Raw genomic sequence first — 27,723 nt, forward strand, 5'->3', positions numbered from 1 at the left:
TCTCCCCTCTCCCCCAACTCCTCATGTCCCCTGTGAGTGCCATTTAGAAATGACCATTTGGGTCTGAGAGAGAAAATCCAATACTAGTCTATAGGATTGCTTGCATGTTTCATTTATTGACTTCTTTAACAGGTCATATGATTTTGTACTTGTGAGGAACTCCCTTTCCCAAAGCAGATGAATACATACTGATTTAACAGTTTTAGAGAATTGCCTAAGGCAGTGATGGTGAACTGCACTCTCACATGACACATGAGCTGCCCCCTTACCCCAGACAGGGGAAGGAGGAAGGGCTCCCATTGGGCTGCTGAGCAGAGGGGCGGGGGGGGGGGGGGAAGCGAGGAATATCCTCAGGCATGGTGGAGAGGGGGAAGTGAGCCACCCCCTCCAGCAATTGTGCCATAGGTTTGCCAACATGGGCCTATGGGCACTCAGAGGTTAGGTAATTGTCCAGGATCACAAAGCCAGTAAATGGTTGAGGTGCAATTTGAAAGCCAGCTCTCTATGCTCTCTACCAGGCTACCTCTGGTTTTAAATAAAAACATATTTAGGATTGTTAGTAAGGATTTTTTGTTGTTGATAGATTTATACATGGTTGAGCTAGAGATTCCCCTGTTGGACTCTGGGCTACTTGTGCTCAATAGTTCAACTTGCATGACTAGGGAATTCATTATTGAGCAAAGAATCCTCCAGTGGTCTATATTCTGATGATCTCCATCAAATATATCTCTTTCTAATGTAAAACTTGAGAGGTTTTTGTGTCTTTTTTTGGTGGGTTCCTAGACCAGAGGTATCAAACATGAACCATGGCTGTGGCAACACTCCTGAGTGTGACCCAAACCAGATTAAATATGTAATTATGAAATATTTAACAAAATTAATACAATACAATATCAACACTAAGTCAGTATGTGGCCAGCAGGAATCCTTATGCAAAGATTACTGGCTCCTGTTACTACTTGAGTTTGATACCACTGTTCTAGACCAAGGCCAAAAGATCTGTGGAGGGGGAAGCTAGACAGCTGAGTGTATAAAGAGCAAAGCCTGGAAATGGGAGGTCCCAGGTTCAAATTTGGCCTCAGACATTTCCCCACAGTGTGACCCTGGGCAAGTCCCTTAGCCCCAGCTGCCTAGCCCTTATTGCTTTTCTGCCTTGGAACCAATACTTACTATCAATTCCAAGACAGAAGGTAAGGGTTTTAAAAAGAAAAGAAAAGATCTGCAGAGACCTGGCACCACAACTGAATTAGAGATTCAACACTTGGTGGAAGCTGAGGAGTTGCTTCCAAGTTAGCATTAACACATCTTTTTTTTTTTCCCCTCAGAAGGGAGAGGTCAATAACAATAGCTGACATTGATATAGAGGTTTTATAGTTACAAAGGACTTTACTTCTGTTATCTCATTTGACCTTTGTGAAGTAAGAAGCTGAGGGGTTGTTATCTCCATTTTCAGATGAGGGAATTGAGATCAGAGAAGGGAAATGATCTGCCTGATGCCACACAGCCCAGTAAATGGAAGACCTGGATCTCAGACCCAGGTTCTAATATTCCACTGAATGTTCTACTGATCATTAATCCCCATGAATTTATTTTCAGGTTCCTGAAAGAATCTTAAACTTCCTTCTTTCTGATTGGAACTATAAAGTCTTCAGCATTCCTTTGAAATAAATTGGTCCTTCCATCCTCCTTGGAGCTGCTTTTGCTGGGTCCAGATTACTGGAGCTGAATAGTGGCATACTCAGAATGGAAACCCTTCACTCTCGCTGGGCTCATAGATTGACGACTTTTCTCAATGGGTTGGAGATCAGCATATACAATCTCTTTGTTCCCTTTTGGCTGGAAAAGGAAAGAAAAAGAGCCTTTGAAAAGGAGGTTTGGGGAAAGGGAGGAAGAATTAGGTATATCTTAGGTGAAATAAAAATCTATATGGATGCAGTATATAAGTGTATGTTAAAAACTAATTCTTTCTTTCAGGGCTGCTTCATTTGATGATTTTGGACACTAGAAGAATTGGTCTTGATGAGGAAAATTTAAAAGACTTGTCCAAGATCACATAGATAATAAATGTCAGGAGTAGGATTTGAACCCAGATCCATCAACTTCAAAGTCAGTGGGGTTTTTTTCTACTTTGCCACTGTGTTAGAGTCCTTCTGGGCATTCTAGGTTTTATGTCCTATGATTCTCTCTATCTCTAATATTCTATGAGTCTATGGACCAGGGTGGGAAGAGGAGTCAGTGCCCCCAGTTTCACAAGAATCACAAAAGAAAACTAATTCTTTCCCTGACTCTTTTTGTTCCACCATACATTCACACCAGAATGGTTATGAAGCCATTTATAGTATCTCAACCCATCTCTCTGCCAGCCAGAGGGAGAGTACAGATAACTTGGAAATCCCCTGAATCTCCTTCAGTCCTTTTACAAAGTCATGCTTTCCAATCAAGACTTCTTTTTCTTGATCCCTTCTTCTTTAAAGAAAAAAAAAAAACCAAAAACGCTTACTTCACTCTGTAGAATCAATACTAAGTACTGGTTCCAAAGCAGAAGAGCAGTAAAGGCTAGCCAATGGAGGCTAAGTGACTTGCCCAGGGTCACACAGCTAGGCAGTGTCTGAGGCCAGATGGGAACCCAGGAATTCCCATCTCTGGTCCTGGCTTACAGAACCACGTCTTCTTTTTAACCTTTGCTCTTCTCTCCTCTCCCTCCTTCCGATCACTGTCATGGACTCAGTCTTTCCTACTTATAACCAGAAACTGCAAGCTACAGCTTCCACTCTGGACCCTAGGAAAGCCAGGGCCAGGATGTTGTGTGACTTACTCATTACCTAAGGTCATGGATCATTAGAATTGGAACTGGAAGGGGTCTTAGAAGTCATGTAGTCCAGCCCCTCTTTGTTACAGATAAAGAAATTGAGGCCTGTGGAAGTGAAATGATTTTCCGGAGGTCACAAGGCACAACTTTTCTAGTGTCTCTTTCTGTGGAACGAGGAACATCCTGAGGATGAATTAGTGAATATTCACTCACCAGATAATCAATCCATAAGTAATTATTAAGTGCCTAGTCTGGGCCAAGCTCTGTGCTAGGCATTGGAACTATAAAGACAAAAAGGAAACAGTCCCTGCCCTCAGGAAGCTTACAGTCCTTTGGGGAAGCCAACTATCATCACACACTCATATGCCCAATAAATGCAGAATAAATTCAAGCAAATTAGGGAGGGAGGGTGGGCCTAGGAGACCAAGAAAGGCTTAGTGTTGAAGGTGGTGCTGTTTGGACAACATCTCTTACAGTTAGAACGGAATTCCCCAAAGTGGAAGCCGATGAGGGAGTGCATTCCACATCATTCCATCCCACATTCCATGTGGGATGGTCAGTGCAAAGGCATGGTGACAGAGAAAGAGGACCATGTCTGAGAAGCTGCAAGATCAATTTGACTGGCCCATGGAATGCAGGACGAAGGGCTACTTCTAAGGAGACAAAAAGGGCAAGAAAGGGTCAGGTTGTAAAGGAATTTAAAAGCTCACTCGTCACCTGTATGCTCTTGGGTAAGTCATTTCCTCTTCCCAGTTTCACTTTCTTCCTCTGGAAAGTGAGGCGGTGAATTAGGTGATCTCTAAGGTCCCTTTCAGTTTAAATCCCATGATCTATGGTTCTCCAGACTTTCAGAGCCCAGGGGTGGTGGCTGTGTAAAAGTCGATCCCAATGGCCTGGGTCCCCAGACGCCCTAAATGACTATTTTTCAAAGTTCCTAATAAGGTGACTAGAGGATATCAGTGCAAATAGCATGAAAGCCTTCACTTTAGTGGAAGGAGATGGATATCTCTGCAGCCGTGGGTGGTCCCTTGGCACTGGTACAGAGACCAGAGAATCCATGGATTTTATTGACATGGAGGCCAGGGTGGATGAGCTCTCTGGCTTTTGCCTTGCATTTGTTTACTCATCAATCCTGCCCCCTTGAGACCTTCATAGGGTGGTAAACATTAGATTCCCGTGGATTCTTACTGGGTCATAGGGGTAACTGGGGTTACTGGGTTTGGCTCCATTTTCATCTGAACTCTGCCCTGATGGGAGCTAAGTGGGAACACAAGGAGTAATTTTTTTAAACCCTTATCTTCTGTCTTACAATCAATACTGTGTATTGGTTCTAAGACAAAAGAGCAGTAAGGGCTAGGCAATAGGGTTAAGTGACTTGCCCAGGGTCACATAGCTGCAAGTGTCTGAGGCCACATTTGAACCCAGGACCTCCCATCTCTAGGCCTGGCTCTCCATCCACTGAGCCACCCAGCTATCTCCTCCCCACCCCCCACCCCCCAAATTTTATAAAGATGCAGAAAGAGGGGTAAGGGACAGGTTAGTCAGGAAAAGGGAAATTGGATCCCTTGGCAGAGTGGAATGAAATATAGATTGGGAATCTGGAGATCTGGGTTCAAGTTCTGATTTTGCCCCCACACTGCCTGACCTTGGGCAGTCACTTCCCCTCTCTAGGCCCTAATTTCCTTATTTATTAAACAAATAAACAAATAAAAAAGAGCTATGCTGGATAACTCTAGGGTTACCTCTGGTTCTGATACTATGCCCTAAGGGCCCTCCAAGCTTTGGTATTCTGTGATTCCTTTAATCTTCCAGCTCCCAACTCAGCAAGCCTCCTGGAGAAGATTCTTCCCTTGGCTATACCCATGCTGTATCTGACCAGTGAAATATAATTGTGATCAGTTGTCAAAGGAGCCCTGTTAGGCAGGGTCCATAGGAACAGCAAAGGACCTGGCCCGGGAGCAGGCCCAAGGGCCCCGGGCAGGATCCCTAGGAGGTCAGCACCATTGCACGTGGGCTGCTGATTGTCGCTGTGGGATGCCCTGGCCTCCCTCCAGCTTGCCAGTTTCCATGGCACCCGTCACCATGGTACCTTCAGTCCAGAGGAAGAGATGGGGAAGGCACTTACCAGCAGAGCTGCCACTCCCCCTCCCCCATTCCCTTCCATCCTCCTGGGAGCACTGCATCACCCTCCCCCAACCATCTCTGAAGACAGGAAAGCGGTTGGGAGGAAGAGACCCATTCTACTCAATGGACTGAGCGGGGGAGAGGGAGCGACTGCCCTGTTGTGACTCCCAGGGTGGCTGCCACTGTGGCTTAGAGGATAGGAACATTTGGGGCTGAAATGCCTGGAATACCCTATCTGGAAGGGACTTTAGGGGCCATCTAGTCCAATACTTTCATTTGACAGAGAGGTAAATGGCAGCCCAGGAAGGGGAAGTACTTAACTAAGGTCATTCAGCCAGTCAGTGGCCAAGTCCAGATTCTAACCCAGGTCTCCTGACTCCAAACCCAGTGCTCAAAATTTCCAATATGGTCCACAAGGACACACAATAGGAAAGTTACTAAGTGCAGAGAGTGGTCAAGATGTGTCAAGACCTGATCAGAATCCATTAATCCTTAAATGTGAGCCATTGATATTTTGGGGGATGGTTTTCTGGTTTAGGCAGTGGGTTTGTGAGGGAAAGGATTATTGTTGGTCCTTCGTTTCTGAAGGGGACGAGAGACAGCCTGGGTAATGCCTTGACTTTGCAGCGACTTGGCTTTAAGTGAGGCAGAGATGCACAAAGTCATTGGCCTCCCTCTCTCTTCCAGCCATCAAAGTCCTGAGGCAAGATAAAAGTCTGCCCGAGCTCTAAGTGCTCTACAACATCTGCTTTAGCTGCCTTCCTGGCCCCTGGCACAAACTGTTCTTGTCTGCTGGTTCCACTGGGGGAAATCTTACATGCTTGGAGGAGACACCCCTCTCTCTCACTGAGGGGTCTGAGGCCTGTCACTTACTCTCCATCTGGTTTAGCCTTTCTGCTGGGATGGCTTTAGCAGACTACGGGTGCTATAGCTTCTTGGAGCCAAGAGGTGAGAGCTGAGTGCCAGATGGACAGCAAAGGATGAAAAGCCCCATAAAGGGCTCAGCAAGCCCTCCCACCTTCTCTGAACACCCGAAACAATCCAAGGGGAAGGATATGATGGAGCCCGAGATGGACTTGTAGGTAGAAAAGGGTAGGGAAAAAAAGAATATATGTATGAACTCCTTAGGCATCCTCATGGTATCATAGACTCATAGAATGGCAGGGCTGGAAGGAATCACGGACATCTCTTTGGCTGGGGAGCCATGGACAAGCCATTTCTTTCTGGGACTCAGTTCTCTCCTCAGAAAAATGAGGTAGTTGGTCTAAGTGATGGCTAAAGTCTCTTCTAGCTCTGACAGTCTGTGTTTTAAGGTCCTTCCCAGCTGTGACATTCTAGTATATATTATTTTAGTCTACTCTGTGACATATTAGTCTTTTTTTTTTACCAATTACCTATAATAGATTTCTATTCAAGTTTTCCTCAGTTATATGATCAAACTTATCTCCCTCCCTCCCTTTTCCCATCCCAACATATGACATATTAATCTGTGACACATTCTATTTCATAATGGACTCAAGAACAAGTTTCTTCAACCCAACTGTATTTTTCCTCTCTGGAATCCTGCTCTCTCCAGGAAGACTTCCTTGATTACATCATACCTACCTCTAGTTCGATCTTTAGTTAGATTTCATAATTTTTGAAGCCTCTTGCTTAATCCATATTCTAAACCTTATCATATGAATATCCATGTATATTCATCTTCTTCTTCCTCATTAGACCTGAAACTCCCTGTAGGACTAGACTGTGTCTCCTAGTTCTGCTCCATCCTCTTCCCTAAAAAAATAGTTAGCACAAGACTATCTTTAAAGCAGGTGCTCAGTAGTTGCATATTGACTGACTCCATTCCAACCTTTCATGGGGCATCACAATCAAGTCCTTACCTCTTTCTGGGGCTGGTTGGTCTTTGAGGCTTCTGGTCTAAAGGAGAGAAGAAAGAAGATGCAGTCCAAAACAGCACAAAATTAGTTTTTCTAACCTGCTGTCTTTGAGTGACTAGGGAAGGGTATAAGATCAACTTATGATTTGGGAAGCAATAAAGAAGAGTGGCAAGAACCCTAGAGGTGGGAGACCTGGGTTCCGGTCCTGATTCTGCCATAGAATTGCTCTGTTCACTTGGATATGTCACTTAATTTCTCTAGGTCTTGGTTTCTTCCTCTATAAAAAGGGCATAATAATCACTACACAAAAGGTTAAAAAATAGACCTAAGCTGTCAAAGTTGTAAGGAACTCTAGGTAGAGGTCACAGAATGTCAGAACTGGAGGATTCCATCTACAATACCCTAATGTTACAGGGGAAGAAATTGAGGCTCAGAGTCATGTCAAGGTCACATAACCATTCAGTGCCTGAGTGATCAGAATTTAGGCTTTCTAACCAACTGTCATTTCTTTCATTCTTTCATCTCAGAATGTCGCATTTTTTAAAGTGGGGTTGTTTTGAGTCTTTGCTCTTTTTTTTCCCTGGGACAGATGACCTGAGTAAAAGGTTAAAAGCTTGGTTCCATTTCTTGAGCATGGGAGGGACCCGGTGATAAGGTATGAATTCTCCCTCTCCACCCTGGTCAGATAGGGTTGGACCTTCTGGGGGCAGAGCTTGGAGGAGCATAGGCCCAGGCTTGGGGTGTTGAGACCTTGGGTCAAGGATTTTAGGAAATATACTGTATTGGGAAATGATCTGGGCTCAGTGGTAGAAACTTTCTCCTAGGAAGAGGGCAGGCATGTGAAGAAGAGAGGAAACTCCCTTTGGGGGCATCATCCAGCACCTGGAACATACAAACCGGGCTGAACATGGGCTTTGACCTAGATGGAGAAAGGGAAAAAAAGACAATGTTAGACTTGTAACCCAGGCAGTGATAGTGTAGCTTTAGAACCCTTCTAGGGAAAGCCAAAGTGTGATGGCAGATGTAGACCCGAAGCTTTAGAGCACCCCCTTCTCCCCCCATCTTTATTTCCCCCAGCTCCAGGCACTGCTGAACAGAGAATCTGGAGCTTGAGCAGAGACCTGGGAGGCCTCAGGTGGGCTCCCCAAACTGGTTCTAAAAGAGGCCAGATATACCCCAATGATTCTATACATGCATTCATACAGTAATCCCCCACATCTAGGACTAGGGCCAGTTCTCTGACTATAATAAAGACTTACTGGTTTCTTTACACCACATACATCCTACCCACCCTCCAAGTCTAGTTTCTATAACTGCTTTTCCACTTTTGAATTGCTCTCAGATGCTGATTCCACAGGTATAAATACATTCTGGGGGTGGGAAATCAAGGAAGACCACACAATGGGATTTTCCCCCAACCCCCACATGATAATAGCACGTTGAGCTTGCACAAAGTACTTTACTGATATTATCTCATTTGATCCTCACAACAGAGCCTGGGAAGTAAGTGCTTTTACTATCCTCAGTTTACAGATAAGGAAACTGAGGCTGAGAAGTGTTAAATGACTTACCCAGTGTCATATAGCTAGTAAGTGGGAGATTTGAACTCAGGGCTCCTGACTCCAGGTCCATAGTTCTATCTATCCCATCACCCAGCTACCTCATAGACACCTGCCTTCCTTTGGAGAGGCAACATGTAGGAGAAAAGAAAGAGTTCTATAGATGACAATCAAAAGAACTGGGTTTGATCTAGCCATTCTGGAGAGTGGTTTCAAATTTTGCCCAAAGGGTAATAAAAGGTCTATATCCCAAAGAATTAAAAAAAAGGAGGGGGGGAAGGACCTATATGTACAAAAATATTTATAGCAGCCCATCATCAGTTGGGAAATGGCTGAACGAGGTATAGTGTATGATGGTGATCAAATCCTATTGTTCTATAAGAAAGGATTAATAGAACAATTACAGAAAATACTAGAAAGAGCTACATGAACTGATGCAAAGTGAAGTGAGAAGAACCAGGAGAACATTATATGCAGTAACAACTAGAGTGTACAATGATCAACTGTGAATGACTTGGCTGTTCTCAGCAACACAGTAATCCAAGATATTGGATTCTGAAGAACTTGAGAAGAAAAGTGCTGTCCACCTCCAGAGAGAGAACTGATGAAATCTGAACACAAATCAAAGCATGTTGTTTTTTTAATTTTATTTTTCTTGGGGTTTTTTGGGTCTGTTTTCTTTTTCAATATGATGAATATGGAATTATATCTTGCATGACTACACATGTATAACCTATATCAAATTGCTTGCCCTCTCAATGAAAAGAGAAAGTGGCCTCCCACTTTGGAACTCAAAATTGTTTAAAAAAACAAAGGTTAACAATTTTTACATATAACTAGAAAAAAATATTAATTTTTTAAAAAAGAATTAGGTTTAAATCTTAAGGCTGTGAGAGGGACCTTAGCATTCCCTTTTTAACAAAATGAGGAAGTTTGATTGGATAAGGTTGTTTCCAGTTCTCCCATTTTATGTTCTCTGGGTCCCTTCAAGGTGATGTTCTATGTTTTAGATGACATATTCTATTCTATCTAGATGCAGTGTGGCAGAGTAGATAGAATGCTGGCAATTTGGGAGTCAAAAGACCTAGGTTCAAATCAACACTAATATGAGAATTTTGAGAGGATTTATTATCTCCATTTTACAGATGAAAAAAATGAGTCTTTAATAGGTTGCTTTGACCATGATTTCCTAGCTAGTGTCCAAGATGGGATTCGAACCTAGGCTATTGTGAGTGAGGTTTTGCTGCTGTGACATTCAGGTGAGATCTCAGCTTTAGAGCTGGAAGGAACCTTTAAAGACTGTTGAGCTCAACCCTCTCATTTTACAGATGAGGATATGGAGGCCAAGAGAGGTTAAAAGATTTGTTCAAAGTCCCACAGGTAGTGAGTGGAAGAGCTTGGTTTTGAACCTGTGTTTTCTGACTCCAAGTTCAGCACCTTCCTTCTGCACCACAATGAGATGACAGATGTTGGGATGCTGAAAAGCAGGGTGGCATATTGGATAGAGAGTTGTCCTCAGCCGAAGGAAGACTTGGTTTAAATCCTGCCTCTGCCACATACTCGCTGCATGACCCTGGCAAGTAAGTCAGGCCCGAGGTAATAAACTGCAGAGGTGCTGATCTGCCTTTGGTTGTGGAAGTTCCTCCCTCCGAGCTCTCTACATGGGCAGAATCACAGCTTCCGTCCCTCCACACCTCAAAAGCCAATGGGTCTGCACAGGTGAGAGGAGGCACTGTTGCTTTCAGTGCTGCTCTCCCTGGCTGCTCCCTCTACTCATAGACCTTCACCCCCAACATCCAACCTTCTGGGCCCAGGAAAATTAGTTGTCACCTGTCTTTCTTTTGAAGTAGCAGAAGAGGGCTAAGAAGACAAGGCTGAGACACACGGATCCGGCCGTGGCGGCTACGATGACACCCGATGAAATTTGGCTGTCTACTGCAATGAAATAGTAAGCATTTATTTAAAACAATGATAACAGGAATAAGGGGGCAGTGGGAGGTCCTAATGTCGAATTTAGCCTCAGATACTTCCCAGCTGTGTGTCCCTGGCCACATCACTTGACCCCCATTGCCTGGGCCTTCTACTTTTCTTCTGCCTTGGAACCAATACATAGTATTAATTCTAAGGTGGAGGGTAGGGATTATAAGCAAAATAAAACCACAAACAATGGTAAATGTTTGACTAATATGGAAATATGTTTTGCATGTCTGTCCTAGTATAACCTATATCAAAGTGCTTGCCTTCTCAATGAGGAAGGAAGGGGAAATGAGAGAGAATTTGGAACTCAAAATTGTAAAACAAGCATTTATTAAGTATCTACTGTGTGCCAGGCACTGTGGTAAGTACTGGGGATGAAAGCAAGAAGGAGAGTCCCTGCCTTCAAGGAGATTGCATTCTAATGTGTGAAGGCAACACATAAAAGGGGTGTGTGTGTGTGTGTGTGTGTGTGTGTGTGTGTGTGTGTGTGTGTACCAAGCATGGAGGCATGATGGAGAAGTCCTAAGTGCAGCCTGCTGAGAAGTGAAGAAACGAGATAAATTGTATGTACTATGGGTACTTTTGGAAAAATCAGACCCATTTCCATTTTAGGCTTCATGAATACATGCATTCATTCATTCATTCAAAAGTACTTACCCTAGGTCAGGCACTCACTGTGCTAAATGCTTTTAACAATCTCTACCTTTGAGGAGCCTAAATTCTATGGGAAGAGACAACATTTTTTTTTAAACCCTTGCTTTCTGTCTTAGTAACAACTCTAAAACAGAAGGGCTAGGGCTAGGCAAATGAGTTAAATGACTTGCCTAGGGTCATACAAGTATTTGAGGCCAGATTTGAACCCAGATCCTCTCTATTTCAGACCTGGTGCTCTATCCACTGTGCCACCTATTTATATAGACACTAAGTGTGAAATATATTTAAAGTAATTTTGGGGGGAGGACAAGAGCAGCCACAAAGTTCAGAACAGGCTTTCTGTATGTAGGAGGTGGCCCTTGAGTCAAGCTTTGAGGGAAGCTATAGATAGATTCCATGAAATGGAGGTGAGGAAGGAGTGGATCCCAGGGCAGGGGAACAGCCAGTCCAAAGACTGGGAGATGGAATGTCATGAACAGGGGACAGTCGCCAGGCTGGTCTGACTTAGGGTGGTAACGGTCTCAGTCAGAACACAACTGAGGTCTTGAATTTCATTTTGGGCACCACATTTCAGGAAGGAGATTGATAAGCTGAGGCATGTCCAGAGAAGGGTAACCTTAGGCTGGTGAAGACCATGCTATATGGAGATTGGGGGGGGGGGGTGTAGGGGAAGGTGTTTAGTCTTAAGAAAAGGAGGCTGAGATGGGGAGAAGACGAGACTATTATTTTTAGATATCTGAAGGTCTGTATGGCCCAGAGGGAACAGACTTGTCGTGTTGGATAACAGAGGGGAGGGTTAAGATCAATAGAGGAAAAAAAGAAAAAGAAAAAAAATTTTAAAGAGAAAAAGTTGGGGGGGGGGGGGAGAAAGAAGGAAGGGAAAAATCAATAGAGAAAATTTTAGGGTAGATCTGAGCTAACCATGAAGTTAAGTAATGCACCCAGGGTTACCCAGCTTGTAAAAGTTGGAGGGAGAATCAAGCTTTGGTCTTTCTTTTCCAAGTCCATGGCTCAGTGGAGCCAGGAACCGGAGTCTGAATCTTGTCTCTGGCATCTACTTTCTGGGGCACTATAATTCCCTAGAATTCTATGTTAGGTCCATTGCCAAGGAGGCAACATGGCGGAGTTAAATGTGTAAAGGTCATTTGTAGAATAGCAAACTCTGAAGCATGAACTGCAGTATTACAAATGGAATGGAAGAGGACTGTGCTGTAAGAAATGATGATTATGATGAACCTAGAGAATCATGGGAAACACATGCCTTGTGTGTGCTTCATAAATGTTTGCTGACTGGCTGGGAAGAATCCCCAGGAAAACATGCTGGAATTTGCAGCCTATGAAGCAGGAGAACTCATGGCTCATAGGAGACCATAAGATACAGAGTTGTAAGGGATCTTGGAGGTAATCTCAGCCATCCTTTCATTTCGCAGATTGGCAAACTGAGGCCCCAAAAGGATGAAGTGTCTTATAGCCACAGAACTTCAGAATTGGATGGGTTTTTATAAGAATATAGGAATGATCTATGTCAGGATGAGTACTTCCTGGTATGTGAACTCCTTCCCCCACCAGCCTATAATTTAGGAGACCAAGATTTACTAGTCTGAGAAGTCCTAAGAAATTACCAGAAACACATGAAGGTAGAGTGACTTGCCTGAAGTCACATACCTAATTAGTGTCAGAGGCAGAATTTGAAACCAAGTCTTTCTGACTCAACTAAAAACTATCTTTATCCACTACATCAGCTAATGGTGCAGTGTCTAGAGTGCTATGCCTGGAGCCAAGAGGACCCCAGTTCAAATCCAACCAGCTATGTGACCCTGGGTAAGTCACTTAACCTCTATTTGCCTCAGTTGCCTCATCTCTAAAATGAGAGTAATAATAGTACTTATCTCCTAGGGTTGTTGTCAGACTCAAATGAGACAATATTTATAAAGTACTTAGCTTGGCACATAGTGGCTCTTCTTAGATATTTGTTCCCTCCCCCTCCCCCTGTCCTAGGGACATGTACGTAGGAAATAGTAGAACTTGGTTTGAGATGTTGGTCCTCCTAATCCCAATCCAGTGCTCATTCCCCTTCCTGTCCCCTTTACCTTTCTCTGGATTATACTCACCTATATAGAGTGTGGTGTTACTCACAATGCTGACCACCTCATCACCATTGTTGCCTTTTTTGAACTTGACACATAAGTAGGCTCCTTCATCCTGTCTAGTAATGTTGCTTATGAGGATGTCCAGGATGCTGTTTGTGTTCTTCACCCTTTGGCCACGGGGTGAGGGTTCTTTGTCACTGTAGATGATCTTCCCATAAATTCTGCCCTTGTACCACTTCACTGGCCCAGGCACTTCACTTATCACAGTGCAGGGCAGCGTCACTGAACTTCCGATGGTTGCTCTCACAGAACTGACAGATTGTACTATGACCTTGGGTTCTTGGGCTTGGGTACCTGAGAAAGAAAGCAATCCAAGGGAGATTAGCTTGGGGAGGGACAGACAGGGGAGAAAAGGGGAGAGACTTGCCCTTCCATTTTGGAGAGAGCTGGGGTATATTGATGAGAGTTTTGGCTGAGGAATCAGGAGCCTTGGATTAGTCTGGTTTCTACCACCACTGATCAAGTTAGCAGTATGAGACACTGGAAAAGGTGCTGGATTTTAAAGCTGGAGGGCCTGGTTTAGAGTCTGAGTTCTGCCACTTACTTTCAGAATGAACTTGGGCAAGTCATATTAAGTATAGTTTTCTCATTAAAGAAGTGAGGGGATTGGACCAAATGCCCTCAAAAGTCTCTCCCAGCTCTAAATCCACACTCTTAGGTTTAGGGAACTACTACCTCTATAGGTTTTTTTTTTTTCATTCATCAGATGGATTAATTTGGACTTGATAATCTAAGTTCCTGTCTAGTTTCAACATTCTGTATCTTATGTTCTAATGTCCCTTCTAGCACCAAAATCTTGGGGTCCTGTGTTCTAATGTCCCTTCTTTCTCTGATATTGTGTCCCGTGTTCTAACATTCCTTCCTTCTCTGACATTATGTACCCTGTGTTTTAACATCCCTTCCTTCTCTAATGATGTCCTGTGTTCTAACATTCCTTCTCTCTCTGATGTTCTGTGCCTTGTGTTCTAAAGTCCCTTCTCAGATGTTCTGTGCCCTGTGTTCTAGCATTCCTTCTCTATCTGATGTTCTATGTTCTGTGTTCTAAGGTCTCTTTTCTGACATTCTGTGCCCTGTGTTCCAACATCCTTTCCAACTCTGGCATTCTTCCAACATGCTTCCTAGTTATAACATTCTAATTTTAAGAGCCTAAGATAAACCTGATTTTTTGCTTCTATGATAGACCCCATCCAACCAGTCAGATCTGCCTGAGAGACTTTGTCTGTCAACATTAAACCCCTTGAGGAGAGAAAGATTTGGTGATTCTTTGAGGCCTGAGTTTGGATCTGCCTCTGAGGCTGGGCATAAGCTCTCCTGCTATGATGAACAAGGAAAAGTTGAGAAACTTGCCCTGGTTTCTATCTGTAGATAGAGCAGCTGCAGGAGGGAAATTATTTCCACAGAGATGATTTTTTTAGACTCTAAACTAGGATGACCTCTGGCAGCCTAGCCCATGGCTTCTCCTTTTTTTCTCTCTCTTTCTATAGTTGGAGCAGATGGTTTCTAAGATGCCTTCTGATGGTCTGGAAAACTGAGTCATTGCTAAATAAACAATGGATATTTACTAATCCTTCACAATGGTAAAATGCTTGAGCAACAGAATGCCAGACCTTCGGAAGTCTTTAGACTGCAGAATATACAGAATATCAGACCTGGAAGGGAGCATAGAACTCACAGAATGTCAGAGCTGGGAGGAGCCTTAGACCAGAGTATCAGAGCTGGACAGGGCCTTAGAATTTGGAATGTCAGATCTAGAAGAGGCCTAATGACATAGAATACCAGGCCTGGCAGTTCCTCTAGAACATAAAATGTTAGAGGTAGAAGACACTTTGTCAATCCAATTCCCTCACTTTATAGAGGAAGGAACTAAAGTCCAATGAGACAGTGGCTTGCCCAAGGTCACCCAGAGTTAACCCCTGGACTAGAACCCAAGTCTCCTGACCCATAAATCAGTACTTCTATTAATAGCACAGAACATCATAGAATTGCAGAATTCTGTAAAGGTCCTAACAAACATACAGGAAGGATCTGTGTAAGGATAGGGAACATCTGGTATATGAATTCCCTCCACCAACCAGTCTATAACTTAGTAGGCTATTACTTAGTAGTCTGAAAAGTTCTTTTGGAATTGCCAGAAAACACATGAAGGTAAAGTGACTAGCTTTGATTTGCAATGCTAATAAATATTAGAGGCAGAATTCAAATCCAGATGTTCCTGACTCCAATCCCAGCAGGCTCTATCCACTACGCCATGCTGCCTATGAGGAGTAGGATTAAAATCCATTAATAGCTCACATTCACACGTTGCTTTAAAGGGCTTTTCTCTCATCAACCCAATGAAGTAAGGGGTGTGTCATTACCCTCATTTTACAGATGAGGAAACTGAGACCCAGAGGAGGGAAGTGATTTATATCCATGGTCACATAGCTAAGAGGATCAATCAATCAATCAATATTTAATTAAGTGCTTTCTATATGCCAGACACACTAGATCAGAGATTGGCCTAGAAACCAGAAGACCTGACCCACTGTACTATGTTGTCTTTCCCTTCCTTAACAGGGATATGAAGGGTTATTTTTGTTGTTAGAGCTTGCAGGTCGATTATCTAGACAATCTTATAAGCTTATATATATATATATATATATATATATATATATATATATATACACACACACATATATATATACATACAATTATAAGTCAATCTTATAATTACTGAAGCCATCATTTTAAACTTTTTTTTTTAAACCCTTACCTTCCATCTTAGAGTCAATACTGTGTATTGGCTCCAAGGCAGCAGAATGGTAAGGGCTAGGCAATGGGGGTCAAGTGACTTGCCCAGGGTCACACAGCTAGGAAGTATCTGAGGCCAAATTTTAACCTAGGACCTCCCATCTCGAGGTCTGGCTCTCAATCCACTGAGCCACCCAGCTGCCCCCATTTTTAACATTTTTTAATATTCAATTTTTTTTAATTTCCTGTTCCAAATTCTCTTTTTCCCTCCACCCTTCTCCCTCATTGAAAAAGCAAGATATGATATTCATTATAAATATGAAGTCATGCAAAATATTTCCATGTTATCCATTTTTTTTTAAAGCAAGAAAAATAAAGAAAATGAAGGAAAATGTGCTTTATTCTGCACTCAGTTAAGTAGTTTTCTCTCTGGAGGTGGATAGCATTTTTCATCATGAATTGTCTTAGATCTTTGTATTTCAAAATAACTAAATCTTTTATAATTGATCACTGTAACAATATTGCAGTTATTGTGTACAGTGTTCTCCTGGTTCTGCTTATTTCACTCTGCGTACATTCATCTAAGTTCCTCCAGGTTCTCTGAAAGCATTAGGCTCATCATTTTTTTATAGCACATTCCATCTGGATCATACCACAACTTGTTTAGCCATTCTCCAACTGATGGGTATTCCTTCAGTTTCCAATTCTTTGTACCACAAAAAGAGCTACTATAAATAGTCTTATACATTTAGGAACTTTCCCTTTGTTCTTTGATCTCTTTGGGAAACAGATATAGTAGTGATATTACTGAGTCAAAAGGTATGTGCAGTTTTATAGCCCTTTGGGCAAAGTTCCAAATTGTTCTAGAGAATGGTTGAATGATTCACAATTTTACCAAGAGTGCATTAGTGTACCTATTTTTCCATATCCCCTCCAGCATGTGGCATTTCCCCCTGTCATGTTAACCAGTTTGACAGATATGAGGTGATATTTCAGAGTTGTAGTTCTCTAATCAATAGTAATTTAGAGCATTTTTAAATATGACTATAGCTAGCCTCGATATCTTCTAGAAACTGCCTATTCATATACTTTCACCATGATTTTTAATCATGGCTAAATGATTTTTAATTTTATAAATTTGGTTCATTTCCCTATATATTTGAAAAATGAGCTCTTTATCAGAGAAACTTGCTATAAACCCCCCCCCCCACCCCATTTTCTGCTTTTCTTCTAATTTTGGCTATAATGGTTTTGTTTGTGCCAAATCCTTTCAATTTTATACAATCAGAATTATCCATTTAACCTCCTTTGATCCTCTCTATCTCTTATTTGATCATAAACTTTCCCCTTATCCATAGGTAATTTTTTCCATCCTCCTCTAATTTGCTTATAATATCACCCTTTATATCTAAGTCATGTATCCACTTCAACCCTAACTTGATATATAATGTGAGATCATGGTTAATGCTTAGTTTCTGCCAAATTGTTTTTCAGCTTTCCCAGAGGTTTTCATCAAATAATGAGTTCTTGCTCCCAAAGCTTGACTTTTTGGGGTATATCAAAAACTAGATTACTATAGTCATTCACTATTGGATATTATGTATATACTATAGTCCACTGATTCACAATTCTATTTCTTAGCTAATACCAGATTGTTTTGAAGATTGTCACTTTTTAATAGATTGAAATCTGTAATGTTTCCCCCCCACATTGATTTCCTTACTATTCTTGACCTTTTATTTTTCCAAGTGATTTTGTTATTATTTTTTCTAGCTCTAGAAAATAAGTGTTTAGTGATTTGATTCATATGGTTCTAAGTAAATTAATTCAGGTAATATTACCATTTTTATTATATTGGTTCAGCCTATTTATGAGTAATTAATATTTCTCCATTTGTTTAGATTTCTCTTCATTTGTGTAAGAAATGATTTGTGATTGTGTTAATATAGCTCCTAGATTTGTCTTGGAAGGTTGTTTCCTAAGTATTTTAGATTGTTTGCAATTATTTAAAAGAATTTTTTTATATCCCTTCCATCTTAGTTTTGATTGTAATATATGGAAATGTTAATAATTTATGTGGGTTTATTTTATATCCTACAACTTTACTGAAGTTGTTTGTTAATTGTACCAATTAGTTTTTTTGTTGAATCTCTAGGGTTCTCTAAATATACCATCATAGCATCTTCAAAAGTAAGTTTTGTTCCCTCATCTATTATAAATCTTTTATTTTCTTTTTCTTGTCTTATTGCTATAGCTAACATTTCTAGAACAATATTGAATGATAGTGGTGATAATGGACATCCTTGCTTCATCCCTGATCTTATTGGGAAGACTTCTAGTTTATCCTCATTGCTGGGAGCCATCAGGCCATAATGTCTTGACAAGGTCACTCGTGGATGCCAAGAGGTCACAGAGTGACTCTTTGGCAGGATGGAATTGCCCACTGAATATGCCCTCTGCATAACTTCTCTTATCAACATCCTTTACTAATGAAATTGACATGATTGCTGTCCTCTCCCTGATCTCAGGAAAAGTAATATAAGAGCAAAATGCTTGCACACTATTTCCCCAAAATATCATCAATAGCTTAGACTCACAAAACCAAACCCAAAAGACTATTGTGGGTTAACTTTTGCTTAGGTTCATAATTCCCAGCAAAAGCTCTACCCATACTCCAAGTCCAGAATTTTCCCTACTCCCCCTGTACAGAAACTCATTCTCCTAAAGCCAGTACATAAATCATCCAAAAGGAAAGACTTCTACAGGTACACCAAGCTCCACTATGCCTCAGATTCTTCCCCTTGAGAAACTCCCTAGTAAACCCTGAAAAATAATTAGCCCAATATTAAATCTGAATTGTGTTCTCAGTACCTCTCTGATCTCTCAACCTCACTGCTATGATTGTTGAATTGTTTCTAGAACTTCTGATTGATTATCTATTTTTATTAAAGGTAATAAGTGATTTTCCTTGATTTGTCTGTAAGCTCAAAGAACCTCATAGGTTAATGAGAAAATTAAACCACCTGTGACAAAATCATTTTTCTTGTGTAGAATCTTTGTGTTCCTGTCAAATCAATAGTTACCATACAAATGTATAGAATGATCTCAGAATGTTAATCAAACAATTTGTTAAAAGTTAATGTATCACATCCAATTATCTTTACTTGAACATGTATGTTGAATAATGTATCTGTGTGCCCAAAAAATGGGTATAAAAATAAAGACCAAAACTGGGCATGGCGAAGCAGTCATTTAATGCGAAGCATGCCCCCTGGCAGAAACATATACACAGAGCTTCCTTCCATGTATCATTTTGCCTATCCATCACACCTACTGAGGACCCCTGGAGCCACAAGTGGGGCTGGACCCGGCCTGTGGCATCTTATTACAGGTAATACCAGAATCAAACATTTCTTAAGTGCCCATTATGCTCTAGGCATTGTAGTAAATGCTTTATAATTAATATCTCATTTGTTCTTCATAGCAACCCTGAGAAATAAATGCTATCACCTCTCTTTTGCAGTTGAGGAAACCATAGTAGATTAAGTGACTTGTTAAATTACTTGCCCAGGGTCACACAGCTAGTCTGTTTCTGAGTCCAGATTTGAATTCAGATCTTTCTGACTCTAGGCATCGCTTTCTATATACTTCACCATATAGTTGTCATAACGAAACAGGAACATGATAGCACAGATTTAACATTTTTCTTGGATGAAAGACAAGGTTCTTTCCCCGCCCCCCACCTCAAATCTACCTATCCTTTCCCAATCTGCTGACCTGTGTTGAAGAAATTGAGGGGATTAGGACAGCAAATGGGAATTGAGTGAACTACACTGACTTCATTCTGGAGATAGCTCAGTTCCCTTTCTATTCAATTATGGGCCTAATCTAAATTCTATCTTGTGAGAAAAGTTTATTCAGTTATGGAATTGGGAGAAAACCTTATTGCATTGTTTGAACCCAGCTTTGCATGAGTGGGAAACTGGACCACTTATTGCTGCTATTTAAAGGACCTACGTTATGTTGACCAGAAAGACTGTCAGATCCTAAGGTTGATGCAAGTTTTCTCATAATTGTACATCTCAAGCATTCTTATCTGACATCTTGCTCCATTCTGATCAATCAGTTATTGTTTCCATGTTCCTTTGATTATTTACAGATATTTGGGGAAGAGTGGGCTACCTCTTTTCTTGAATTCTGGGAATTGTACCTGTTCACTTTCTTCACTAACCTAATTAGAGATTGGATTATCTAATGCTGTATTGTTTCCTTTTAATTATGTGATCTTTTAAAATTGTTTTTAATGTATTCAATTTTTTCTCTGTATTCCTCTGTATTCAAGGGTCCATCCCTAAACTGAGGAAGGGGCTTGGTCCAAATCTGTTTGGCAATTAGCATGCATTGCTTAATAAGTTAATATACTCAGAAGACCAAATGTTGGGTATAGAAATCTGTCTGACCTACAGGGAAGTAGGAGGGGAAGAGGATAAAAGAAGTGGGTAGCTAATAGAAGAAATGATGAATTGGGAGAGCCTGTGGTAGGAAGCAAAACACTTTTGAGGAGGGATGGGGTGAAAGGCGAGAGGGAGAAAAAGAGAGAGACAGAGACAAAGACAGAGAGAGAAGGATCAACAAGAGGAAACTATGATGGAGGAAAAGACACAGTAATTGTAACTGAAAAAAAATTTTATAGCAGTTTCTCTGATAAAGGCCTCATTTCTCAAACATACAGAAAACTGCATCAAATTTATACAAGTCATTCCCCAGCTGATAAATGGTCAAAGGATATGAACAGGTGGAAAAATCAAAGCTATTTATAGTCGTCTGGAAAAAATGTTCAAAATCAGTTTTGATTAGAGAAATGCACATTTTAAAATCCCTTAGGTACCATCTCACACCTATCAGATTGACTAACATGACAGAAAAGGAAAATGACAAAGGTTGGGGGAGATTTGGGGGAAATGGGACACTATTGGTGGAATTGTGAACTGATCTAGCTCTTCTGGAAAACAATTTTCAACTCTGTCCAAAGCACTATAAAAGCATGCATACCTTTGACCCAGCAAAACCACTACTGGGTCTATATCTCAAAGAGTTTTTTTAAAAAAAGAAAAGAACTTATATGAATAAAAATATTTATAGCAGTTCTTGTGGTTGTAAAGAATAAGAAACTGAGGGGATGCCTGTCAATTAGAGAATTGCCAAACAAGGTGTTATATGATTTTGATGGAATATTGTTGTGATATAAGAAATGATGAGCAGGAAGCTTTTAGAGAAATCTGGAGAAACTTACATGAACTAGTGCAAAGTCACGTGAGAAGAATCAAAACATTGTACACATTAACAATATGTTGAACTACAACTAACTTAGCTATCCTCAGCAATACAATGATCCAAAACAATTATGAAGGACTTTTCATGAAAAACTCTATCAACCTCCAGAGAAAGAATTTATGGGAGTGTGAATACAATTTGAAGCATATTTTTTAAAAACTTTCTTTGTTTTTATTGGGGGGAACAGTATTCACAACATGAATAATATGACTATACATGTATAACCTATGTAAAATTCCTTGCCTCTTCAATAAGGAGGGGAAGTAAAGACAGAATTTGGATTTCAAAAAATTTTAAATTAATGTTAAAAATTGTTTTTACAAGGGGTAGCTAGGTGGCTCAGTGGATTGAGAACCAAGCTTAGATATGGGAGGTCCTAGGTTCAAATATAGCCTCAGATACTTCCTAACTGTGTGACTCTGGGCAAGTCACTTAACCCCCATTACCTAGCCCTTACTGTTCTTTTGTCTTGGAACTAGTACACACTAATGATTCTAAGATGGAAGGTAAAGGTTTAAAAAAATTGTTTTTATAGATAATTGGAAAAAACAAAATGTATATATGAGAGATATATATTATATATGACCATGTATAGCAAGAATGCTGGGTTATGGTTTCAATATTAGGAAAACTGTAATAGATAAAATAGTAATAAAAAAGCATATATCATATTGGCATACATATATAACATGTACAGAAAAGGCTTTGACAAAACTGAAAAGGGTTAAAATGGGGGTTTTAACAAAATAAGAGAGCAGTTTGATTAAAAAAAACTTTGTTTAATTTAAGAAAGAAGTACAGATAGATAGAAAAGAGGAAATAGAAATTACTAATCTTATATACTATAAATAAACCTAAAATTCCTCATACTACCTCTAATTTTCTTCTGAGGACAGTGTCTTCTACCTGGCACAACCCAGGCCTAATATAACATACTCTATCAATTATTCAGTAACTACCTAACTCCCTAAAATGGATAGCCACTATTCAATCACTCCTTCAATCAGTTTTCTATAGCAGCCCAACTGTTAGTAGCCAACTGACAGCAGATCCTTGCCTATGATACAGACCTTCTTCTCTCTAGAGATTCCAGAGGCAAAAAGTCCTTTAAAGGATAAAGCTAAAAGCCCTCTCAGTAAGCTCAGGCCTGCCTTTATATTCCAGCAACTAAATGCCAACCCACACTACCAACAACCAACTCACACCCAGCAGCCAACTTCCCAACAACTGCCAGCCTTAACTATCAGCAACTGACTCACCAACTATCAGCAACTGACAGCCTGCAACTGATGCTGGCTCAGCAGGGGGCTCCCTGATCCTACTTCCTGTCCCTGTGGGCTGATTAATCTCTACACATCTCTATGATAAGAGGACCTGCAGGTCCCCCATTAAATTAAATAAATTAAAGAATTCATTTTTATAAAACACAACATTTTTATGTTAAAAACACTAAAAAAAAAAACCCAGGAATAAGTATATTTAATATATACTAATAATAGTATCTATCTACAACCAAAAGGTAACATAATTTGTAATAGAAAAAAATACAAGGGGCTTTAGTGGTCAAGCAAAAATGTCTATTGTCATGCCTATAGTTTGATATAGTTCTAGAAATATTTGCTGTAACAATAAGGAAAAAAATTTTTTTGAAAAAATAAGCAAAAGCAAAGAAGAAATAAAGTTTTCACCTTGTAGATAATCTGATGGTTTGCTTAAAGAACCCTTGAGAGACACTAAAAATTAATTTAAAAATAACTTTAGGTAGCATTATATACTATAACCTCACAAAAATAATGAGAATTTCCATATTTAATCAATAAGATCCAAGAGAATGTGCATAAGTTTATATATATATATATATATATATATATATACATATAGGAGGAGAGAGAAATTCCATTCAAAATAACTTATTCTTGTTTATACTTCAATTTCAAAGAGAACCAATGACATCAAGGGGTGATATCTTGACATTATATGCATGAACTGGATTTATGTGAGGCAGAGTTGCCCAAAGTTGTGAGCCTCACTCTCTCTTTCAGAGTCATTGCCCAGTGGCAAGACAAAAGTCAGGAGTGACCATGTCCTGGGATGCAGTGATTAACCTTGGTACCTTCAATGTCTGACTAAGCTCTAAGTGCTCCACAAGTGTCTGCTTTAGTCACTTTCATGACTGTTGGAACAAATTTCTCATCTGCCAATTCTGCCTGAGGGGAAATCTTCATAGTTGGTATAGACACCTTTCTATGGGTTCGAAATAACTATAGAACACATAAACTACCTTGAAGTCCACTCTCCAATACACTCAGAAATCTTATGTATAGGGGGCAGCTGGGTAGCTCAGTGGATTGAGAGCTAGGCCTAGAGACGGGAGGTCCTAGGTTCAAATCTAGCCTCAGACACTCCCCATCTGTGTGACCCTGGGAAAGTCACTTGACCTCCATTGCCTAGCCCTTACCACTCTTCTGCATTGGAGTCAATACACAGCATTGACTCCAAGATGGAAGGTAAGGGTTAAAAAAAAAAGAAATCTTATGTATATAAAACCAAAAAACTATTTGATATATAAAGGAAGTTTTATAGTTGAAGAGGAATTGATTGCTTTGGTTGGGTTGTAATAATATAATAAAAATGATAGTGTATTGTTTTTCATGTTCCCAACTCCTTATGACCTTGTGGACCATACTGTCTATGAGATTTTCTTGGCAAAGATACTGGAATGGTTTGCCATTTCATTCTCCAGTGGATTAAAGCAAACAGGTTAGGTGATTTGCCCAGAATCACAAAGCTAGTAAGTGACTGAAGCTGGATTTGAATTTAGGTCTTCCTGACTCCAGATCTAGTGCTCTTTCCACTGAGCCACCTAGCTGCCTAAAAATAATAATTTTAATATTAAGATTTTTCCCTGGGCAAGTCTCTTATCCCTAATTGCCTACACCTTAGCATCTTTCTGCCTTGAAACTGATATGGAATGTTGATCCTAAGATGGAAGATAAGGATTTTTTAAAATAATAATGGTACTATCTGAATTATTTATTCATTGGGATACCAGCCAAATTACCAAAAGATTATACAAGACAAAATTTTAACAAAATTCATCTGAAAAGAACAAAAGATCAAGAATCTCAAGGGAAATAATGGAAAAAAATTGAGAAAGAAGGGGGTCTACTAGTACTAGATGCCAAATATATTATAAAACCATAATTATCAAAATAATTTTGTACTACTTAAACTATAGAAATACTGATTAAAGGAACAGATTAGGTACAGAAGACCCAGAAACAATCAAACACAGTAGGATAGTGTGAGAAATCCAATGATACCAACTAATGTGGCAAGCAAACACTATCGGATAAATTGCTTTTTAAAAAAAAAGTAGTCAGAGAAATCAGGCTTAGGTCAATATCTCACACCATATGCCACAATCAACTTCAGATGAATAAATTTCCTAGATATAAAAAGTTCATATCAGAAACAAATTACTAATGAAAAGAAACCTCTAGCTTTTATAACTATGCATAAGAGAAGAGCTCTTGACCAAACAAGGGGTCAAAAATGATTGTACAAGATAAAATGAACAATTTTGATTGCATACAATTGGAATAATTTTGAACAAACAAACAATGTAGTTAGAATAAAGTAGGAAACAGAGATGGGAGTGATAGCAGGACTTAGCAACACATTTTCTGATAATGATTTGAGATTCAAGATATAAGAAAAGTAATGAAATTTATAAGGACAAAAGTCATTCCTCAATATTTAAATGATCAGAGGATAGGAACAGGCATATCATTTAAGGGAAGAAATCTAAGCTATCAACAATATAAAAATTACAAATCACTAATAACAAAAGAAATGCAAATTAAAATATCACAGAAATTCAAACACACTCATCAGGTTAGCAATGGCAATTTTTAGAGGGGCTGTGGGAGGACAGGCACTCTAATGTTCTGTTGGTGGAGCTGTGAAATGGTTCAATCATTTTGGAAAATAATTTGGCACTATTCCCAAAAAGTCACTAAGTTATGCATACCTTTTGACCAAATGCTAGAAGTGCTAAGCATATACCTCAAAAAGAAATCAAGGACAGAAAGAAAGGATCCATATGTGTAAAAAATATGTATATTTTTTGTTAATAGCAGTTTTTGTTGTAGCAAAGTACTAGAAACAAAATGAGTGCCTATCAAATGAAATTGACTGAATAAATCATGGCATGTGAATGTAATTGACTATTATTCATATAAAAATGATCAAAGAAATAGATTCAGAGAAATCTGGGAAGAGTTGTATGAATTGAAGAAGTTGATGCAATGATGAAAGGATAAGAATCAGAAGAACAATTTATGTAATGATTACAACATTGTGAAGAAAAACAACTTTGAAAGACTCAGAACTCTAATCAATACAACAACCAGTCACAACATTGTAGATAGAATGACATACATTCTCAGACAAGTTCAATCCAAAGCAAATTTTTTTTTTGCTTCACTATCCTTATTTGTCACAAGGAAGAGCTTTTGGGGGGAGGGAAGGGAGTTCTGGGAGTGGAATATAGTGATACCAAAAAAAAAAAGAAAGAAAAGCAAGAAAGGAATGGTAACAAAACATTTAAACAGCAGAATGTAGAAAGAAGTTCAGAATGGAATTCTAACAGGGCAATGCAGATATTACCATATTAAATGTATTAAATATTAGAAAAAATAATATTTATATGTCACAGATTTATGGTCTTACATATAATCCTTTTGGGGGGGGGCATTACATTTGAAAATATTTATTTTTCTTATTTTCTAACTCATAATAAATTAAAAGAAAGAAAAGAGTCATCAAGAGCAGAGAACCTACACAGAAAATCCCCACTGAGGAACCTTCTGAGCAGGTTACTCACCTGGATGTAGCAGGGCCATCTAGTAGTAGTTGCCAACATGTTGATTTCCCTGATCTCTATCGAGATCCAAGAGGACAGGAAAAAATCAAGGCAGAGGGGAGGAAGGAACAGGGAAGAAAACATTGGCTGCCTACCAGGAGTGACTGGGGAGGAAAGCTATTCCCTCAACCAAATACCTCTTGCCCAGACAGGAGGGAAGTTTTTGTTTTGTTTTCAAAAATTTAAAACAGACAAGAAAACTCCAACCTTATCCTTTGGTCTTAAAATAGACACTAAGTATCCATTCTGAGGCAGAAGAGTGGTAAGGACTAGGCAATGGGGATTAAGTGACTTGTCCAGGGTCACATAGCTAGAAGTGACTTCCCACCTCCAAAGCTGGCTTGAACCACCTAGTTTCCCCTTACTGGTGAGCCAGAGAGGAAAAAGAAAAACCACTGGAAACCTTTCTCCTGGGGCACAGTTTGATGCAACTTTAAGTCAGGAGACCTGGATTCTAGTCCTAGCTCTGTCACAAAATTATTGTGTGATGTAGGACAAATGCTTTCCCTCTCGGGACATTAGTTTCTTCACCTATCAAATGAGAGAATCAGGCCCAATGATCCCAGATCCCCTTTCCAGCTCTAATAGTGTGTATTCTTCTTCCTAAGATCTTTCCAAAGCTGTCATCCAAAGTGCTATGGCCTCTCTTGCTTGCCAGTTCTATTCTACAATCCCTTATAGCATTGATTAATGGCCTCTTCCACCTGTCACAACACACCATTGGCAGTTCTCAAGTTCTCCGTCTTTGTCATTTCAGAGTTTTATAGGGCCAACCTCAGTGTGTGTCCGGTGTGCACATGAGGTCATAGGATCTTACATCAAGCCCTAGAGGAAACCTCCGAGGCCATCTAGATCAACCCCCTCAATTTATCCCAGGAGGATAAATGACTTCTAAAAGGTCGGATAGGTAGTGTCTGAGGGAGTATTTAAGCCCAAGTCTCTGACTCCAGAGTTAATGCTCTTTCTGTTATAACACAAACTGCTGGTGTAGGGATTGGAACCCAGAAGCCCTGACCAGAGCCTCCAGACAAAGCCAAAGCCATCATCTGCACAGTTTACCTTTGCCCCGCCCCCCCCTGCCCGCCCCCCTTTCCAAACTAGGCTCTTACCTCCATCCTGGCGGTACCTTCTAGCACCTATCCCTAGTGAGTCCAGAGGTGGGAGCCACTGTACTCAGTTTCCTAAGGCCATATCTCCGGAGATAGGAGCAGTACACTGTACTTTAGATGGAAGTTGTCCAGACCCAGCCCAAGAGAGAAGTCAGTCCCAGGCCCCAACCCATTCTCAAGCCTTCCTTTCCTTTTCTCCGTCCGAACTTATCTCTGCCACAGCTTAGGACTCACCAACCCAGGCCCAGCTGTCGATCAAGGTCAGCAGAGCCCAGAAACTCAGAGAAAACATGCTGTAACTCTCGGCTCTTGTTTGAAACTCCAAGCGTAGGGCAGCCTGAGAAACGGAAAAAGGAAGTGGGAAAGAGCTGAACTTTGCAAGTTAACCCTTTTACGCTCGATATGTATCTCCAGGAGAATGGAGAAGACTCCAAAGCCCTTGATAAGATTTCAGGCTTAGTTTCCCGTGA

At 40.3% G+C, this 27,723-nt stretch overlaps 1 protein-coding gene across 5 annotated transcripts; it reads right to left on the reverse strand.

Moving 5' to 3' along the window:
• Positions 1-91: 91 nt before the first annotated feature.
• LOC103104329 (tyrosine-protein phosphatase non-receptor type substrate 1-like) lies at positions 92-27,723 on the reverse strand. Of its 5 annotated transcripts, none has more exons than XR_008915326.1 (6): positions 27,254-27,722; positions 13,115-13,447; positions 10,203-10,307; positions 7,696-7,732; positions 6,817-6,853; positions 92-1,836 (listed from the first exon to the last, which is right to left on the reverse strand). XR_008915326.1 is itself a non-coding variant. In XM_007474952.3 (6 exons), the coding sequence occupies exons 1-6, from the start codon at positions 27,543-27,545 to the stop codon at positions 1,714-1,716; spliced, it is 690 nt and encodes a 229-aa protein (XP_007475014.1). In that variant the 5' UTR covers positions 27,546-27,723; the 3' UTR covers positions 92-1,713. The 5 variants fall into 5 exon arrangements, 4 of the variants coding, with proteins under 4 accessions (XP_007475014.1, XP_007475013.1, XP_016283000.1 ...); XM_007474952.3 differs by having other exon boundaries at positions 10,203-10,304; positions 27,488-27,723; XM_007474951.3 differs by having other exon boundaries at positions 27,488-27,720.

The sequence above is a fragment of the Monodelphis domestica genome, chromosome 1 (genome assembly GCF_027887165.1).
Source record: "Monodelphis domestica isolate mMonDom1 chromosome 1, mMonDom1.pri, whole genome shotgun sequence".
Taxonomy (NCBI): Eukaryota; Metazoa; Chordata; class Mammalia; order Didelphimorphia; family Didelphidae; genus Monodelphis; species Monodelphis domestica.

Bases quoted from the DNA above. Each gene is read 5' to 3' on its own strand.
- LOC103104329 (XM_007474951.3), bottom strand. From the start codon at position 27,545: ATGTTTTCTCTGAGTTTCTGGGCTCTGCTGACCTTGATCGACAGCTGG. The intron at 13,448-27,487 runs GTGAGTCCTAAG...TTTCTTTCTCAG, and splicing joins CGACAGCTGGGCCTGGGTTG to GTACCCAAGCCCAAGAACCC. The intron at 1,837-6,816 runs GTAAGGACTTGA...TTCCTTTTCCAG, and splicing joins CCAACCAGCCCCAGAAAGAG to CCAAAAGGGAACAAAGAGAT.